This window comes from Theropithecus gelada, chromosome 1 (assembly GCF_003255815.1).
Source record: "Theropithecus gelada isolate Dixy chromosome 1, Tgel_1.0, whole genome shotgun sequence".
Taxonomy (NCBI): Eukaryota; Metazoa; Chordata; class Mammalia; order Primates; family Cercopithecidae; genus Theropithecus; species Theropithecus gelada.
The window spans coordinates 181,531,067-181,549,982 of record NC_037668.1 but is presented as its reverse complement, the minus strand read 5'-3'; the positions used below and the strand labels follow the sequence as shown (position 1 = coordinate 181,549,982).

The following is an 18,916-nucleotide window of genomic DNA, read 5'->3' as shown; positions in this document are numbered from 1 at the left end:
GTAGGATTTTTTTGATGAAACCTTGTTTCTAGTTATAAAAAACTAAGGTAATGAAAAGAACTATTATAATCTTTCCTTATAAAAGGACAAAGGTATTGCATGTGTGTAACATGTGATATGTATTCATACAAAAGTAGTGAACCTACTTGCGTGGAGACAACTTCCTCATGTTGTCACATGAAGTGTTCTGGAGCAGTAGTTTCCCTTCTGATATCTGAAGTGCCTTGAGGTACAGTGTAAGGAGAGGAAGGATAAACATGCATGGTTACACATTTTTTACATTTTTAAAAAAATTTCAATTGGGCTTACAGATTTGTTGATTATTTTATCAAAAGCGGGAAAAGTGTCCTGTAAAGACGGCATTCAATTAGGCTAGCTCATGGTATCATGGATTGCACTTCTAATTACATACGGCAAGATAATGTAGACCTATAACCATTTGGGGAGGGGTTTACGCAAAGCCATGGGGTAGTTAATTGGACCTCATGTTTTTAGAGGCACCTGATAATCCTATGATATAGATCATTTAGATTAAAGAAAAATCATCCTCAGTGGGACTTAGTTTTAGACGATTCCATCAAATATCAAAGGGATGCTTTGATTTAATTCTCACACTGTGATCTGTGGCTTCAGAAATAACACGCTGGTGATAACAATATGTGACAACAAAAGTCTCAGAGCTGCTCCAGGTCGTGGGCTCTGCATGCTTGTTTGCACCATCAGACTTACCTCTCTCTAAGTGCTGTGGTTTCAGGAAGGTAAACAATAGAGCACGTGAAGTTGGGAGAGAAAAGCTGAGTAAAGCTAATGAAAAAATGGAAGCTTAAAAAAAAAACACTGGAGTTTATGTGAAGGATAGTATAAACTGAAGGGAACGTCTTTTGAGCAGATGATTCTAGCAGTCTTTAGGGATATGTTTTTGAAGGTCTGCTCAACATGAAGTCTCAGTTGGATTGAGATTAAGTGAAAGAATTTTCAGTAGAAATGAAACCTTGACATTACATCAGGCTATAAAAGAGATAACAAATCAGGGGTATTTTAATCCTGTTTCTTTAGCTCTGGTCAGGTCTCTAACCTGACATTTCTTGACATGCTCCATTCCAAAGCTGAGTCAAATGCCTGTGAGGTGAACTCTCTTGTCATCCTGTATTTAAACTGTAATAGCTGCATGTTATTGCTGCAAAACTGGTCTTTCTAATTATCTCCGTCTCTGATCATTCTTGTTCTATAGGGATAGAGAAGAAAAACATCTTGCCTTGTTTGCCACTATATGCACAATACCTACCAAACACATATCTGCCACTTAGTATTTTAAAACCAAAATCTGTTGATTAAATGAATGAATAATTGGACAAGTGTTTATGTGCAGAATCCAAATGACATAGTAAAAAACTTTCTTCAGTGATCTATGATTAACTTTGTGAATTAGAGATCTTTTGCCCCTCAAATGACTTCATAATTATCACCTTCAAATGGGTAAATTACTAAAATATATTCCTGATGAGGTCCTGAAACTTGAAAACATCACTCTTAAATTTGAATTGCTGCTGTAAAACGATATAGCACGTATGTTTCAGAAACAAAATCTATACCTATTTATAATTTGGTGAGAACTCATATTGAGCTATAGTGCTTTAAAATATGTGTAATTAAATTGAAATTTCTTGAGTCATCATTTGAATTGGGTGTAAATCATGTCAAATCTGCTCGTAAACCTACCCCTCACCCCAATGCTTGAATAACAGAGACATCCTTTTAAAAAAACAGAGCCATTCTTTTGTATCTTATTTTTGTTAGCCTTCTGCAGTGTATTTGAGTTCAAATAATTTCCACCTTTAAAATTCAAATAAAATTTTTTTATGCAAACACAACTTTTAAAGCACAGAAGAAACACCAGTAGCTGCTTTCAGGAGTAGCAAAGGATAAGTCGTGTCTTCAGTTCTTCCCATTGCTTCTTGGATAGCATAAGAGGCTGTAGACATGAAATTGGAAAAGCGAGAGGACTCTCGAAGAGCATGATTGTTGAGTTGTCTCTTACTTCTCAGTGTACTCGGATTTTGTTAGGATTGCCCCCTCTCTCCTGTTTTTACTTAATTTATTCTGAAAAGGTGGCAGGGAAGCCACCTAGGTTCCCCTTCTCACTTCGATCTCTCCTGCGTATGTGTAAGTGTGAAGTGGTTTTGCCACACTTCCTTTTTGAACAGTAAGGAATCATGTCTGGGAGCCCACACCTGTTACCTTGCATGATGATGCTGGGGATGAGGAAGCAGGGGGATGGATGCTGCCCCTGACAAGGTGCTGGCTGAGAATCCAAAACAGCAGCGGTAGCAGCAGCAATAACAACAACAGCAAAAGCAGAAGCAGCAACAGCATTGGCTGCAGCCACAAAATCAGCAATTCACAGCAACCCTCAGGTTACAGAGGGGACTCTTGTCTTCTCTCACCTTTACAGCTGAACCCCTTGTCCTCTCCCTCTTGTCTGATATTTCATTGATGTTTCTTCAAAAACTATGATAGGTTGACAGAATGGACCTCTACACAACTAATTTAATATTTTCTCACAGTGTGCTCTAAGTTGGATCAGAAAGACTGCCTGTGGTCTTACGACATCCCATAGTTTATTCGGTTGGATGAAGGTAGCAAGTCCTTCTGCAGGCCCTTCACGAAGTATCAGCAGTCCAGTCCTCTGCCCTGCCCCCCATCCCCACCTGACCCCTCTGAAATGAACACACGCAAATGTGCCATGCTCTTCCACATTCTAGTGTCTTAGCCCAGGCTGTTCCTTGCAACTGAATAATGCTACCATCCTTTCAGCCTGGTAAATTTCTCCCAAACCTTTGATACCCTAGAAAAATACTACTTCCTTCCTCTGCCCAGTCATAATCTAATCTGCTTTTTTGAATTCTGCGTCACCATAGAGTCCTGTGAAACTTCAATCAGAGCTCATATTACACTGGATTGCGTGCAATTTTTAAAATGTCAGCATCTCTTCTCTATAAGGCCCCTGAGCTCTATACACCAGTATGACTAGACCATCAAATAGAAATACTGTAGCCTTGAAGACATTACTGCTAAATAATGGAATAGGGTGTGTGTGTGTGTGTGTATGTGTGTGTGTGCACATCCGCAGGCCTGGATTTCATATAGTTTTGAGATGAAGACCTGTTAACATGAAGTTACATCAAGTATGGGGAGGATATAAGCATTAGTCATCTAGGAGAAAAATCTTCCTGGTTTGTAGAACTTTACCAACAAACTCTACACTTCCTAATAATAATTTAACACAACCAGTGATAGAGAATAGTTTGAAGAATTATATGAGACATGACTAATGTTACAGTCATTGTCAATATTTACTGCAATTTGTATTTGCTTGGGTTAATTTAAGATCACTGCCTTTATATCTAAGTTCATTTATTAGATTGATTATGCTAATTTGAAAAATTCTCTTTGCTGAGATTTTATGGTTTAAATGATTAAATTTCTACATCAGAGCTGTCCTTAGTGCTCTAGCAAGGAGGATTTAGGAGCTCTAGTCTTCTTGGTAGAGAAAGCGTATAGCTACTGTATAGTAGCACTATCTGTGAAACTTGAGAAACTTCCACTGTTCATGGGCGGGGGGCAGTGGGATGTGGGTGCTGATGAAGATTAAAAGAGGCTTGATGCCTTCTTTGTACTGCCAGGACTCTGAGGAGGTAAGGGCCTGTATTACAATGGGAGGGATGGGAACAAAGGAATGTGTAGGAGAGATGTTTCAAAGGAAACATTTACAAGACTGGAATAAGTCATCCATAGGCCTGGAATGGTTGGGTTAGGATGATGAAAGAATAAAACAAAAATGAGCAAGTTGAGCCTAGCAAACACTTAGAATTTGAGCAGCCACCTTGGGTGGGGCAGGGAAAGGTAAAGTCACTTAAGTCAACTTGAAGATTATCTCCTTTGCGGTGTATCTGTAAATATTCTTTAAGCCTTTATGAGAGATCAGTAGAGGCACAAAGTTTACTCCAAAAGCTTGACAACTGTTTTGTTGCTTTTCTTCATATTTTGACATCTTCTGCCCAATCCCTAAAACATTTGGCTAGCTAAGCAGAAAATGGACAAAAGTAAGTTTAAGACCTTGCCCCATCTCCTTCCTTTGACATCAAAACAGTGTCACCTCAGGTAAAGTAAAATGCTGAATTATTTACAGCCTTAACCAGAAATGTATAAAGTAGCCATCTTCCAGTCTGAGGAGGATGGCCACCTTTTCCTGGCAAAATTTGAGGAGCTGGGAGGGCTGGCCTGCAGGGTAGGATGAGGAAGATGAAGAGCTTTTCCCAGCCTCCTGAACTAGGTGGATCTCCAGAGTGTGCTCTCCTTCCTCGACAGTTTTTGAGATTTCAGAACATTAGTAAACCTACAGGTACTTTAAGAGTATGTGTGGCAAGCAGTAGTGCCCAAATATGTATTTGAATAAATACATATTTTTGGTATCTCCTCAAAAAGTTCACTCCTCAGCCATGTGTTGCATAGGGACATGCCTTTCCATCTTGCTTTCTGAGTGGGAAATCAAGTGAGAATGGGCCATGGTGCACGTGGTTCTTCCGTGCCCACCACAACACCAGTGCAATCGATGGGTGGGTCTGTGCATGACTTCTAGTACACTGCAGGCCACAGCACACCAAGATACTGAGGCTTGTGTTTTGCTGCAGTCACTGCCCATTCTAATCTAGCTTTCTTCTCTTACAGGTGCACACATCTTGACCAACTCAGCAGCAAGGTGGATTTTCTTTGTGTTTAAAGAAAAAAAAATGTGCCCGTGTCTGTAGAGATGATTTACAGTTCAGCCCGGCTGAAGCTGACCGAATGAGACTATGGGCTGTGCCTCCGCCAAGCATGTTGCCACTGTTCAAAATGAAGAGGAAGCCCAGAAAGGGAAAAACTACCAGAATGGAGATGTGTTTGGCGGTGAGTCCTATCAAACTTGACTCTTGACCCATTGATTCTAGGCCTTTTACTTTTTTTTATTGATACATAATATTTGTACATATTTATGGGATGCTTGTGATATTTTGTTACCTGCCTAGAATGTGTAGCGATCAAGTCAGGGTATGTAGGATATCTGTTGCCTCGAGCATTTATCGTTTCTATGTGTTGGGAACATTTCAAAACCTATCTTTGAGCTATTTGGAAATATACAGTACATTATTTTTAACTCTAGTCAACCTACTCTGTTATGGAGCATTAGATCTTACTCCTTCTAAGCCTTTCACTTTTGTGACAGTGAATAATTACAGTGATTATTGGGTTATATCATCTGAGGTGAAGGGGTGATGAGACCCACTGGAAATCAATGTGAATCTTTACTTTGGATCATCTACATCATAATTTATACAAAGTGGTCTTTGAGGAGGAACATGGAGGTTTTTTGTTTGTTTGTTTGTTTGTTTGTTTGTTTGTTTTTTGCAGGAACTAGCATTTAAATCAAGCTTCAAAGAACCAGCAGGATTTAAATTGGTACGTGGGACAGTGGCCATGGGGTGTCCTGGTAGAGGAGAACTATAGGACTAAAAACAGAAGTCCAAAAGGGGAGTGAGTGAGGATTTATAAATGAGGGAGTGAGGTGTTTTTTTAAAGCGTAATAGAGAGTGAACTATACATTTTCAGATTTTAAATAAAAATACAATGAATCCAATAATAATCTTTTAACCTCTCTCTGTTGACTCAAAATGACTTTAGGATATCTAGTGCAAAGGCCACAAATTGGCAAACCATGGCCACATCTGGTCTGCAAATACATTTTTTTGCCCCCTTCCCAAAGAATTTTAAAATAAAAAGCAAGGCAGCCTTTAAAAATCAGGATCTTTCAAATAAAACCCAAATTTCTTCAAAAGAGCTGGCAACAATAGGTCTTCATTCCTTGAGACAACAGTGGGGGGTGGAGTAGCAATTGCCCCTGCAGCCAGGCTGTGGCCTCCAGTGAACAGCTAACGCTTCCTCCCTGCATGCACACCAAGTTCAGTTTGCTCATTGACATTACCTGGCCACTTAGAGGCTTTTATGCTTGCCTGATCTTGAGATTGGCCCTTAGAGGATTATTGTGAAATTTGGATATATAAACAAAATTTCAATTAGTACAAGGCAGATGAAGCAGTTTTTGTGGAATTATTTTAACAATAATACCTACTACTTGACATTTGCATGATAGTTTTATTTATAAAAACACTTCAACTCTTACTCATTAAGGGACATCATTGAGATATGTTGTAGAACCTCACTGAGATAATGTTTACATGTAAATAACTATAGCTGCATCATTTAGTCACTGTCAAATAATTCTACTACTTTTAGAATCTCTAGCTTTTGGTTCATTGTAATGATTGTTTTAGTCTCCTGGTGAAGAATTGGGAATGGTACGAAAGAGCTAATGCTCCCTTGAAAGTGGACTCGTGTGTTTGGGATGGCAGACTTTGTTTCACTTTGTTCCAAGAAGATGCATTAGTTGCCTGGAACAAATTCGCTTCTACTGGTAACTACCTATAGCATGGAGAACTGTGAAGAAGAGTAACATATATGAACATTTTAATAAAACTACAGTCTAGATCTTTGAAACCACAGTTGTTTTTTTTTGTTTTTTTTTGTTTTTTTTTTTTTTTGAGACGGAGTCTCGCTCTGTAGCCCAGGCTGGGGTGCAGTGGCCGGATCTCAGCTCACTGCAAGCTCCGCCTCCCGGGTTCACGCCATTCTCCGGCCTCAGCCTCCCGAGTAGCTGGGACTACAGGTGCCCGCCACCTCGCCCGGCTATTTTTTGTATTTCTTAGTAGAGAGGGGTTTCACCATGTTAGCCAGGATGGTCTCGATCTCCTGACCTCGTGATCCGCCCATCTCGGCCTCCCAAAGTGAAACCACAGTTTTTACGAAAAGAGTTGATTGGAACTAGAGTCATTACCATCACCCTCAAATGCTTAACTTTTAAGAGAAAATAATTTAACATCAGGGATTTGTTTAACTTCTAGCTTATGTTCTGTGTCATTATCATTTTTATAATAGAGCTACCATTTATGGAGCCGCCACCATATGTCAAACATTGTGAGGCATTTACATTCATTTTTATGTTGAATTTTCACAACAATCTTGTGAAATATGTGCTATGCAAATTTTACATACTTGGGAACTGAGCACAGAGAGACGGACTTGTCCAAGATTACCCAGCTACGAAGTGCTAGAATCCAGATTGCTCAGACTCCAAAGTCCACCTTTCTTTCTCCATGTTGTTTCCTGATGCCCTGCAGCAGCCTCCCATTGTTTTTTTTTTTTTTTTTTTTTTTTTGAGACAGTCTCGCTCTGTGGCCTAGGCTGGAGTACAGTGGTACGATCAGGGTTCACTGCAGCCTTCACCTCCTGGGCTCAAGTGATCCTCTCGCCTCAGCTCCCTGAGTAGCTTTGGGACTAAAGGCATGTGCCTTCACACCTGGCAATGTTTTTTTATATTTTTAATAGAGATGGGGTTTTGCCATGTTGCCCAGGCTGGTCTAAAACTCCTGGACTCAAGCAATCTGCCCACCGTGGCCTCCCAAAGGGCGGGGATTACAGGCGTGAACCACCGCAGCCAGCCCTCATTCTTTAAAGTATGAGGGCACAAAAGTATTGATTGGTCTGTATCCTATGTGTAAGGCCTTTTGCTAAATGCCATGGAGATTACAGAGGTAAATAATCCATAAACCTTGCCATCTAGGACTTTGTAAGAAGATAAGAAAGTGTTACAAAGCAGAATAAGCCAAATACCCTAAGAGGAAATGACATACCTCACGATAACAGTCAGGGGATAGATGCTCTGCCTTAAACGGCAGAATCAGAGCAGATTTCTCACAGACATGACATCCAAACCTGTCCTTAAAGGACTGAAAGAAATGAATCCTGTCACAGCCTAAACTGGTAAAGGAACAGCTAGGTAATGTGAGACTTATTCAAGAATAATAAATATTCTAATTTATGGAACTAATGAACATAAACTATAAATGGGACAGAATTGGCTAGAAAACTAAGTTAGGGTTAAATTATGGAGAACTTTGAATACCAAATGACAGTCTTTAAAAAGATAACCTTAGATTGTCAGAGCAAGATTTGGTGATATTCAATATGTTGTGTTTACATTCTGCTTGGCAATGAGACTGCTTAACCATCCGTTCACAACCTGTATAGCCAGGAAGACTCTATTGTTCTAAAGCACCATGTGTATTTTGCAGATGTTAGCATCTGATAAAGGAGCTTTGTGTTAGTCAACTATTGCTGTAGACTGTAACAAACTCAGGTTCAGTCACTTGTGACTTGCAGAGTCTAATTCACAAGAGCGAGGTCTGGCATAAAGCAAGTGACTTTATTCCACAGCTTAGCTTGGGGGAAGAGGTACAGGCTCCTGCCTTTAAGGGTACTGTTTCTCTTTTGGGGCAGAAAGCATGGACTTTTAAAGGGGGACTTGGCATGAATGGCATCCAGGGGAGGGAGTAAGCAGGTGGGGGTCTGCGTGACTCGCTTTGGTGCTTAATCTACTGTTGGTCGAACTGGCGTCATTGCAAGCAGAGCTAGGTTGTATAGTGGTCTTTGTCTCAAGACACTCTCCAGTTGGGAGGGCCTTCCATCAGGGACATACTTTAGGTTGTAAATTGATTGTTGTCTCTTGAGGCAATCTCCTTGTGGGAGACAGTTTCTGCTCTGGAGTTTCAAAGTAAGCACATAGTTAGATAAGCTTCCAGTGTAGGGAGTGTCTGGTGAAGGGAAGGTAAAGGTTATGATTGCATTTCTGAAGAGCTAGATAGGAAATGGGAACAGAGGAAAAGAAGGAAAGAGAAAAGAAGAAATAATTAAATAAATAACTCTCTCTCTTAGAAAAATGGGGGTACTTGGTTATAAGACACCTGAAGCTCTCAGTCGCATTCGAAAGTAATTGTTTCTTTCTTGATTATGAATTGGTGGGTCAGCTGCGGTGGCACTTCTCTATGTATCTCTCATCTTTCCCCAGGGACCAGCGAGCCAGTGGGGGCATGATCTCCTTTCACAGAAGGGCAAGAGTGCAAGTGATACGTGTGGTGCCTCCTAAGTTTGGACTCAGAGCTGGCACACTGTCACTCACACCCTAGCCAAAGCAGGTCACATGAGTGAGCCCAAAGTTAGGCAAAAAAGTATACTCTGACCACAGTGCATTTACAGCAAGGGTATAGGTGCAGGGAGGGTCAAGAATTGGGGCTAAAAATCAGTTTACCCCAAGCCCACCTGGTCATTGCTGTCTCTGTGCCTCTATGTAGTTCATGCCATAAAGTGTCAGTTAAGGCCTCTGCTAAATTTTCTTCATCCTCCCAACACCCACATTGAAATTTTATTTACTCCAGCATTCTATCATCTTGTTAATCTCTCTAACATAAATATTAGCAAGTTTGTGGGATTGTGTTAAATAAAGCAGGAATACAATGGGGAGAGAACGTCACCAATCAAGGGAGATACTTTTTCTAGCCCTGTAGGGCTCTGGGGGAAGAATTACCAGAATCCAATGTCAAGACAGTCCCAGTACTCTAGATATTACTGAATACCACATTTTAAATATGACGAGGGAAGGTCTTGTCTGTGTTTCTTCACTTAAATTAATTTGCAAGAAGAAGTTTTCAAAATCCAACAATGATCACACATGGTGGCAGATGAGTGATAGTGATAGGCCCACTTTTTAACCATTTGTAACCCATTGTTTCCGTGATCTCTTATTGTAAAATACCCCAGGGTACCTTGAAACATAACCAGCTTATTTCTCAAGATTCTGTGGGATGACTAGAGTTCATCTGCTGTTCTCGCCTGGGCTCAGTCATGCAGCTGCATACAGCTGGGATCTCAGCTGAACTCAACTATCCCAGATGGATCTGGGCTTCTGTCCACAAGGCCACTCTTTCCAGCTGGGTAGCCAAACTTTTCAGCCTGGCTTCCAAGAGAGGAAGTGGAAGCTGCCAGGCCTCTTAGGACCTGAGCTTGAAAATTCAAGAAAGCCACTTTTGCTGCCTTCTGTTGATCAAAGCAAGTCATAAGACCAGCCTAGAGTTGAGGGAGTAGAGTCACTCCACCTCCTGAGTATGTGCCCATAGAAAGGGGAGGAATTGTTGGGAGGCGTCTTTGGAGACCAACGCCCATTGCGAGAGGAAGTTATGACTCCATGACTGGGATATATTTCAACCTGGACAATTATATTCTGCTTTCTAAAACACCCCTATATTTTTCACCAAATAAAGTGGCCTTATTTATGCTTTAAAAGCTAAACATTTAAAGATGTTTTTAAAATGTTATTACCACATGTTGTTGAAGATATGACAAAGTCTGTGCAGGATAGCATCTTTGGGGACGGCTCTGACGTATGTATCTCTGAGTGTGTGTGCACACACATTCGATCCTTTTCCTAAAGGTGTTAATTTCAGAGCTTCTGAAGACATGGTCAGGAGCTTTGATACCCAATGTGTTTATACAAATGGTATTTTCCATTTTTTGAAGCCGTTTGGGCTCCACGATGTCTTGGTTATTTAGGAGCCCCACCACAACGAATGTGTGTGACAGAGTTTCTGTAGCATGTTCTACCATGCAGAATTAAATGCTAAATGGGCATCTTGACTCTTAGATTTCAGAAAATTTAGGAGATCATTGACAAGGAGCTCCATCAGTGATATTTACTTACACATTTTCTTTCACTTTAAGTGTTGAAGCATAAAAAGTTTCAGATCTAAAGTTCTTCCTGACACACTGTGAACCTTTCAGAAGTCAGATTCACTTCAGAAGGTTTCATCTTCACATTGGAATTTTCCTTCCCTCGGTTGTCAGGGCAGATGTGAATAGTGGTCAGCAGATCTGCTGAGGTCATTCAGAGGACAGCTGAGCAGATTGCCAAGACCAGCTTGCAAAAAGTAAGTGACCAACAGGTTCAAGTTATCATGAACTGGTTAAGCAAGTTCTAGAAAGCCAAGTGCTTATTAGATTTCTTTCAACAGTCATTCTCTTAGACAACTAAAGTGGGTGCATAGAACACATTCAGGCCTTATTAGGGAAATTAGTACGTCAGACTTGAGATCATGATCTCTCCTGCAACCCGCCCCCAAGTGGGGAGAAACTCTTACAGTTATATTGACTTTCTTTTTTGCGCTTTTTCTGTTTCCATTGTTTGAATAATGTAGGCTTTAAACTTGAGTCACTTTTGGCTTTTGCAGTTAGTTTCCAGATCCTATAAATCTCACCCTCTCCTAGCATTGCTTTTCCTACCACTACTGTAGTTTTGGCTGTGACAGCCCATCACCCCAAGAACTGCAGTGTTCTCAGGAGGAATCTCCTGTTAACCTCCTTTATTGCTTATTTGTTCCTTTGCTTGTTTTTGGTCTGTTTTTACTTCTTCATTTTTTTGGCACCACTATCAGATTGGCTTTTTAAAGTACTCCTCTGTTGGTATTAAATCTTCTCTAGAACTTTCTGTTTGTGCCTAGTTCTTAGCCAATAAATCCCAAGTCCTTAGTTAACATCCAAGACACCTGAAGATGGCTCATATCCACCTTTGCTGCCTTTGTGTGTGTGTGTGTGTGTGTGTGTGTGTGTGTGTCTCTGTGTGTGTGTATTTTGAGACAGAGTCTTGCTCTGTCGCCAAGGCTGGAGTGCAGTGGCTTGATCTTAGCTCACTGCAGCCTCCATCTCCCAGGTTCAAGCAATTCTCTTGCCTCAGCCTCCTGAGTAGCTGGGATTACAGGCAGCCACCACCACGCTTGGCTAATTTTTGTATTTTTTTTAGTAGAGACGGAGTTTCACCATTTTGGCCAGGTTGGTCTTGAACTCCTAATCTCAGGCAACCCACCCACCTTGGCCTCCCAAAGTGCTAGGATTACAGGTGCAGCCTTGTTTTATACTCGGTTCCTTCATGATCGCCTTCTTCAGTCATCTGAGCAAGGCTGCCTTGTGAACTTATCCCCACCTTCGCTGATCTAGGCCCTCCAGTACACAGTGACCTCTGCTTGGCACGGGCCCCTTTTCCTGACTTCATGTCTTTAAATCCTGTTCGTTTTCCAAATGTAAACTTTTATATAGAGGTTCCTCTAATACCTTCAGAAGGTATCTCTTTCCTGCCATCCCAGAATTCTTTTTATTTATTTGATTTATTTGTTTCTATGTCTAATCTCTCTCATGAGCTGGTTAGCTCCCTGAAGGCAGGAACTGCATGGTCTTGAGAGGACAGAGGGCTCCCAGATGGCCAGGGAGCTGGAGGCAGAGAGATTGTTCAGGAATCAGGTTGGGCACTGACTGAACCAGCCCTTCCGTATAACTCAGGTGGCCCGCACTGCTGCCAAGTTTGGTTTGAGGCCCAAGAGGGCCTGATGTTTATAAACATCCCTTTAAATGGAGGCGCTTAGATTATTGCAGGCGCTTAGACTATTGCAGTAAATTCTTCTGGAATGATGGTGTGAGACTGAGCAGCAGTAAAACAAGCAAGAATTTGGCTGCTTTCTTTCACTAGGACTTTGTATTGCTCTGTGGCTTCAGTTAAGTTCTGATCCTTGGGTATACCTAAATGAGAGCATATAACAGGTGCATGTGGCTCTGTGTGTGTGTGTGTGTGTGTGAGAGAGAGAGAGAGAGAGAGAGAGAGAGAGATGGTGTTATGCCGATCTATTACTTATCTAAAATGCTGTGAGACTTATTTCACAAGGTTATGGTGAAAATTAAATGAGAAAATACATCAGATTTATTCAGAAATTAAAAGCACTTGGAGGCAAAGTCACAATTCACTGTTTATGTCTCATAATTTTTGATCGCACTCAGTGAAGATGGGTTAAAGATACCTGTGTTTGTGAGACAGTAACAGAGAGAATAATGTTTGTCAGTACAGTCCAGCACAGTAGCCATGAGCCGCATGTGGCTACTGAGCATGAGAAATATGACTAGTCCTAATTGAGATGTGCTATAAGTGGAAAATGAACTTTTAAATTTCATGTTAAATGAAAATTTAACATGAAAAAAGAATATAAAATAGCTCATTAATAATTTTGTTATTGATTATGTGTTAAATGATATATTTTAAATCTATCAGGTTAAATAAAATACATGAAGATGAATTTCACCTGCTTCTTTTTATCTAATGGGGCTACTAGAAGTATTAAAAGTACACACATACCTCACGTATTTCTATTGCACCGTGCTGGCTTATGTGACTGAGAGGTAGCAGTGGTAGTGTGAGAATTTCCTTCTCTTTCAAGTTTTCGTTTTTATTGGATCTAAGAGAAAAGGAGTTTGATGGAGGCAGTGGCCCTCATTCTCTGCTTGGAATCTCCATAGGTGGGATAGGCGTTAAGTGAGCACTAGGAGTGTACACTCAGCCTTTTGTATGTTGGTGGGGGTGGTGATCTGGAGAAAGAGGGGTACGTGGGGGATCACCAGAGAGGCAGAATTGGGAGGCAGCTTGGCCAATGAACAAGAGCAACGCCACCTTGCTCCTTTCTGTGCTGCTTAGTGGTAGACTTTAGCTGCCTCTACTGTAACTTTTTTGCTGGCATAGGGCAGCTTCTATTGGCTTCTGAAGCTGTTATTTCCCGAAGGTGAGAGAGGAAATCATTTTTCCCTTTTTCAGTTTTGAGTGAATCATAGGACTCGGTAAAGAGCCCTAAGGGCAGGAGAAGTGTTTGATGGATTTGTGATAGGCCAGATTGTAGTCACAAAAGCTGATAAATTTAAGTCAAGATGAGTGAGGAACATGGTCTTGGGTTTAGGCTTTGAAAGCTCGCTGATGTCTTGAGCTGAGCCTGAGAAAGGTCTTAATGGCTCAAAGTGCACATGGGGCTCATGGAATCACAGAAGTCAGTCGACCTTGGCTCACAGCTTTAGCTGCCTTCTTCTGAAGTAAAAGTGCTCAGCCCAGTGTGTGACTCAGAGAAGGTGCTCGCAAAATGTTAGTTTTATTTCCTTCTTTTAGGCGGTTCCTGGGCCATGCTGATGGCGCTCACTTCAATAGGAAAAATGAAACATGCGTGTATGTGAGCCTGGAATGGAGTGGTTGTGAATTCTGTCTTACCAGCTGGGGTTTGATTCCAGCGTCACCACTGCCTGTGCTGTCTTGGATAGATAACTTAGCTGTATTTGTTTCCACGTCTATAATATGGAGGAAATAATGGCATCCACCACTTGGAGTTCTGAGGAGGAACACATAGTTAATAAAGAGAGCATCCAGAAGAAGGCCAGTGCACAATTAGCATGGAAGCACTTGTTATAAATAGTAGATGGGCCTGAGTAGACCGGCCCCACCTCTTCACTCTCCTCCCCTTGGCCAGCACAAAATAGATACCATGCTGGATGCTGCCTTCATGCCAAGTTTGGTCTAGCCGAGGTAAAGCCAGCAAAAATTTCTACTTGGAAACGTTTTCTATGACAGAAAGTTAAGAAATGCTCTATACTTTCTATATTAAAAAAATCCAAGTGCTACTTTTCCTTCCCTTGCCAGCTGGTATCATGAGCCTGTTCTTTTAAAGTTAGAGAGATAAGTGGAAAATAAGACCATTTGTCACTCCCTGCTGCCAGGCAGCCGCGTTGCAAGATAAGGGAGCACCTGAGTCTTCAGAGACCGTTGGCAGGGACGCACGGCAGGGCCCTCCGAATCCCTTTAGTTTCCTTCAATTACTCCCTTGCCCTTGAAGTGCTTGTATTGTCTGTAGCAGTGGAGACCTGCTGGGTGCTTCCTGGCCCCCTGGCACCATTCAGTGAAAGGTGAGAGGACTGGAGCTGCAGGCAGGGCCTGCTTGGGGATGAGGGAAGTTCTCAAAACGTGCCTCAGTGACAAGAGAGGAAGTCGAAGGTTTCTTTACCCATTGCACTTCCCCTTGGAGTTATTTTCTCCTGAGTGATACTACAGAATTTAGACATTCAAAACAATGCTTTCTTCCTGGACTCCTGGCTGGTGTAACTGAAGGGACCTGCCTTGCTATGAGTACCTCTCCAGGCAGCCTCTACCTGGCCCATGGGCCTCGTTAGGCCCTGGCTGTTCTCCGTAGAGACTAGTACAGCTCCTGCCTTCTGTACCTGGAACTTTACATGTGACTGGTGATTTTGCCCCTGAACCGTTACAACTTGGATTCGTGCTTTACAGTGTATAAGGCTTTTTCAAACATAGTTATTATCATGATTATCCCTGCTCGATAGAAGGGGAAACGGAAGTTAAGAACTACCCCAGTTCACTGAAGAAGTGGGACAGTGGCTAGAATGGCAGATGCTGACTCGACTAAGGGAGATTCCTCCTTGGGAATAAGACACTGACATTAAGTCCAGACCAACCTTTGCTCAGAAGCCTTTGAGAAGTCATTGTTAACTGGCTACTTGAGGTCAGACTCAGCTTTTAAATGAGGATGGCTGGAGAGTCTAATATGGTCATTGGGGCTGTTTTCCCTGGACCTGAGATACAATGTCATGGTAAGCACACAGACCAAAAATCTGGCAGATTGGTTTCAGATCCCGACTCAGCTACTCACTAACATGTAGTCTTGGCAAATTGCTGAGGCTCTTTTTGCCTGGGTTTTCCCATCTGTGTAGTGTGGGGAATAAAACTAGTACTTGCCTGCCTTCATAGGGCTGTTGTGAGACTAAAATGTATTAATATTTGTAAATCTTAGCATAGTACTTGGCACATGATAAGCGCTGAGTTAGTATGCTCATCATCATATTAGCAGCCTGCAGTTACACAGACCTCTGACCTATGCAGTTTGCAGTTCTGGAAATGGTTGCTTGGTTTCCTCTGATTACGCTGAAGGAGAATGCGTCATCAGTTTATCTGTAGATGTATAATTCTCTAAACTTAAAAGGTGATCAATTATCCATGAAATACTTATCTCTTTCTTTTAGATTTTAAGATATTTGTGTTCCTATGGTTTGTTCTTTCTCTGTTTTGACCTAGACCAGTTTCTGCACTGTGTAAGATGTGTACTTGAATATGTGTCTTTTAAATCAAAAGACCAAAGGACATGATTCAGGAATGATGAATATGACATTGTGCCTCATTTCTTTGAAAGTGTAGTTTAAAAGAAATCCCACCATAGAGGTTAACAAATACATTTTTCGCTTATCAACCATAAATCTCTACATGAGTGTGTGTGTCTTGTTTATCATGCAGAGGGAGATGTTGGTAGAAGTATGGAGTGAAGCACCATGAGAGGACTAGAGGCAGTAGACACAGATGATGCCCCAGCGATTGTAACAGGATAAACGCATCCATAAGCAACTGAAATAAAAAGATATACCAATTAATTGGGTACCATTTCAATTCACATCTTATTCTTTGAAGATATTCTATTTGTGATTATAATACTAAAAATGAAATCCCCCAATTTATCCCTTCATATCAGAATTTTTCAGACGAATCTAAAAATGTAACTGTCAAATAAAAAACTGTAGGCTGGGTGCGGTGGCTCACACCTGTAATCCCAACACTTTGGGAGGCTGAGGCAAGCAGATTGCCTGAGCTCAGGAATTTGCAACCAGCCTGGGCAACACAGTGAAACCCTGTCTCTACTAAAATACAAAACATTAGCCGGGTGTGGCAGTGTGCTTATGTAGTCCCAGCTACTTGGGAGGCTGAGGCAGGAGAATTACTTGAATCCAGGAGGCGGAGGTTGCAGTGAGCCAAGATTGTGCCAATGCACTCCAGCCTGGGTGACAGAGCGAGACTCTGCCTCAAGAAAAAAAAAAAGAAAGAAAGAAAGAAAGAAACTGTAAAAGTACTACAAAAAATACAAGTGAGTATTTTTATAATCTTAGGTTGCAAAATGTCTTTCTCATAATGCTACAAAACCCAGTACCAAAAGAAAACCTTTGTGATAAACCGTGATTATATAAAATCTAAAATTTTGCATAGCAAAAAATAAACCACCATAAACTAAGTCAAAAGACAAATGTCAATCTAAGAATAATATTTTTAATACAATTAAAGTTAATATGACTAATATGAAAAAGATCCTTCAAAATCTATAAGGAAAGAACTAACATACCAATTGAAAAATGGACAAAGTTAATGGCGAGGCAATTCAAGAGAAAAAATGTAAAGGGACAAAAAAAGTACAGAAAGATACTCTACTTCTCAGTAATAAAATAAACTATGAAAACAAACCAGCAAAAAAACCCAAGCAAAAACAAAACATTTTTTATCCTTCAGATTGGGCAGGAACAGGTGGCATCTGTCTCATGCTATAATGGGGAATGTCAACGCAGAACTATTTTTCTGGGGCACAAAATAGTAATATATATCAAAAATGTAAATGAGCATGCCCTTTGCCCCAGGAGACCCGGTACTAGGAATTTATCTTGAGATAATTGGACAAGTGTGCAAACCTGTGTGTTCAAGGGTCTTTCTCACTGATGAAACATGCATGGAATAGAGCCATTAGAATGATCAAGGTATTCTATATTTGTTGATATAGCAAGAGGTTTGTGACAGATTATTAAGTGAAAGGAGTAAAGGGATTTTATGCAGCATATCTTGTTTGTAAATTTTACTTGTTTAAAATATGTGTAAAATTCTGTGTGAGTGCATAAAAGTATTTGAAAGGCCATTCACCAAAACGTTTACGATGGCAGTCTCTTTATTGTGAAGTTTCACAATAAAGATTCTTAATTTCTTCTCTGTATTTTTCTGTGTGTCTTGAATCTTTTATGAATAACGTTTATCATTCACTACAACTGTTTATTTTCATAAATATAATTCAAATGTTTCCATCTCCAGAAGACCTTTAGTTGTGTTTTCAGGGCAATGGTGAAATCTATCCCAGAGGAGAAAGCACTGCCTATCACTGGAAATAGCCCCAGGGCAACAGGGATCCGACTGATAGAAATGTTAGCCCAGGCGTACAGATAGAGTCTGACGACTGGCACTTGTTGGTTTCATTTAAAACCTAGCATTTCATTTCAGCCTAAGAAGCACTTGTTGACTACCTTGCATGACTTAGGTGCTGTGCTAGCCACTGAGGCTGTAGAGATGGGTTAAATCTGGTCCCTGCCTTTACGGAACTGGTAAAGATGCAATAGATGGGCGTCTCAACAGAAAATGTCAGTACCATAGGGTGATAAGGCAGAAGGTCTCTTTTTCCGAGGAGTAGGGGAAGACTTGTAAAGAGGATGATTAAAGCCTCAGCTGAATCTTAAACTATGAATACCAGCCAAAGGAACTAAGTGAGACAGAGCAGGAGGTTTAGGCTGAGAGTCAGTGAGAACAAAGGCTCAGAGGTACGCTGCACATACAGTATAGCAGGGGAGACTGGGAAGCTTTAACGAACCAGTGGAGACATAACTTTAGAGAATCTCACATTTAAGGGCAGGAGTCTCAAATATTTGAAAATTTTACTCTGGATCTTTTCTTCAAGACACTTAAAAGCTCACATAGAATCATGTTAGGAATCTGGAAGTTAGCTGAAGATTTAGAAAACAGAAAATTTGATGCTAATTCCTTAAGCTGTCTAAGTGGTCAGCCTCACCTCAGGTTAGATTATTATGAACCCTGAGTAATAATGCCAGAACATGGCCTTGCATAGATGAGACCGTTTACCAGAAAAGGTTAATAATGATTATCTCTGGGTGGTGCTGATTACTAGTTAGTTCTGTACTTCTTTTATATTTTCCAAATATTCTACATCCCTTTTTCTAAAGAAGTTTTGTAAAATTAAAAAAAAAAGTGTTTTATAACTCTGTAGGTGGTGATATTGAGAAGGAACTTGTGGAGCAAGGCATAGTGGCTAATCACACTGATTGGGAACCAAACTGATAGGTTCCTCATTTGTAACATTGGAACCTACCTCATAAGATGCTATGAGGATTAAATGAATTAATAAGTAATAAAACACTTAAAATAGTGTCTGGCACACAAAAAGTGATATATGAATAATCAGTGAACTTTATTTAGAAA

At 40.8% G+C, this 18,916-nt stretch overlaps 1 protein-coding gene across 2 annotated transcripts in view; it reads left to right on the top strand.

Annotated features, from left to right (window-relative positions):
- The window catches only part of C1H1orf21 (chromosome 1 C1orf21 homolog), a 248,253-nt gene that overhangs the window by 89,218 nt on the left and 140,119 nt on the right, over positions 1 to 18,916 (top strand). For both annotated transcript variants that reach the window (XM_025400666.1, XM_025400662.1), the window contains one exon: positions 4,729 to 4,947. In XM_025400666.1, coding sequence (XP_025256451.1) covers positions 4,854 to 4,947 — 94 coding nt within the window. In that variant the 5' untranslated portion in view covers positions 4,729 to 4,853. The remainder of the gene's footprint in view (positions 1 to 4,728; positions 4,948 to 18,916) is intronic.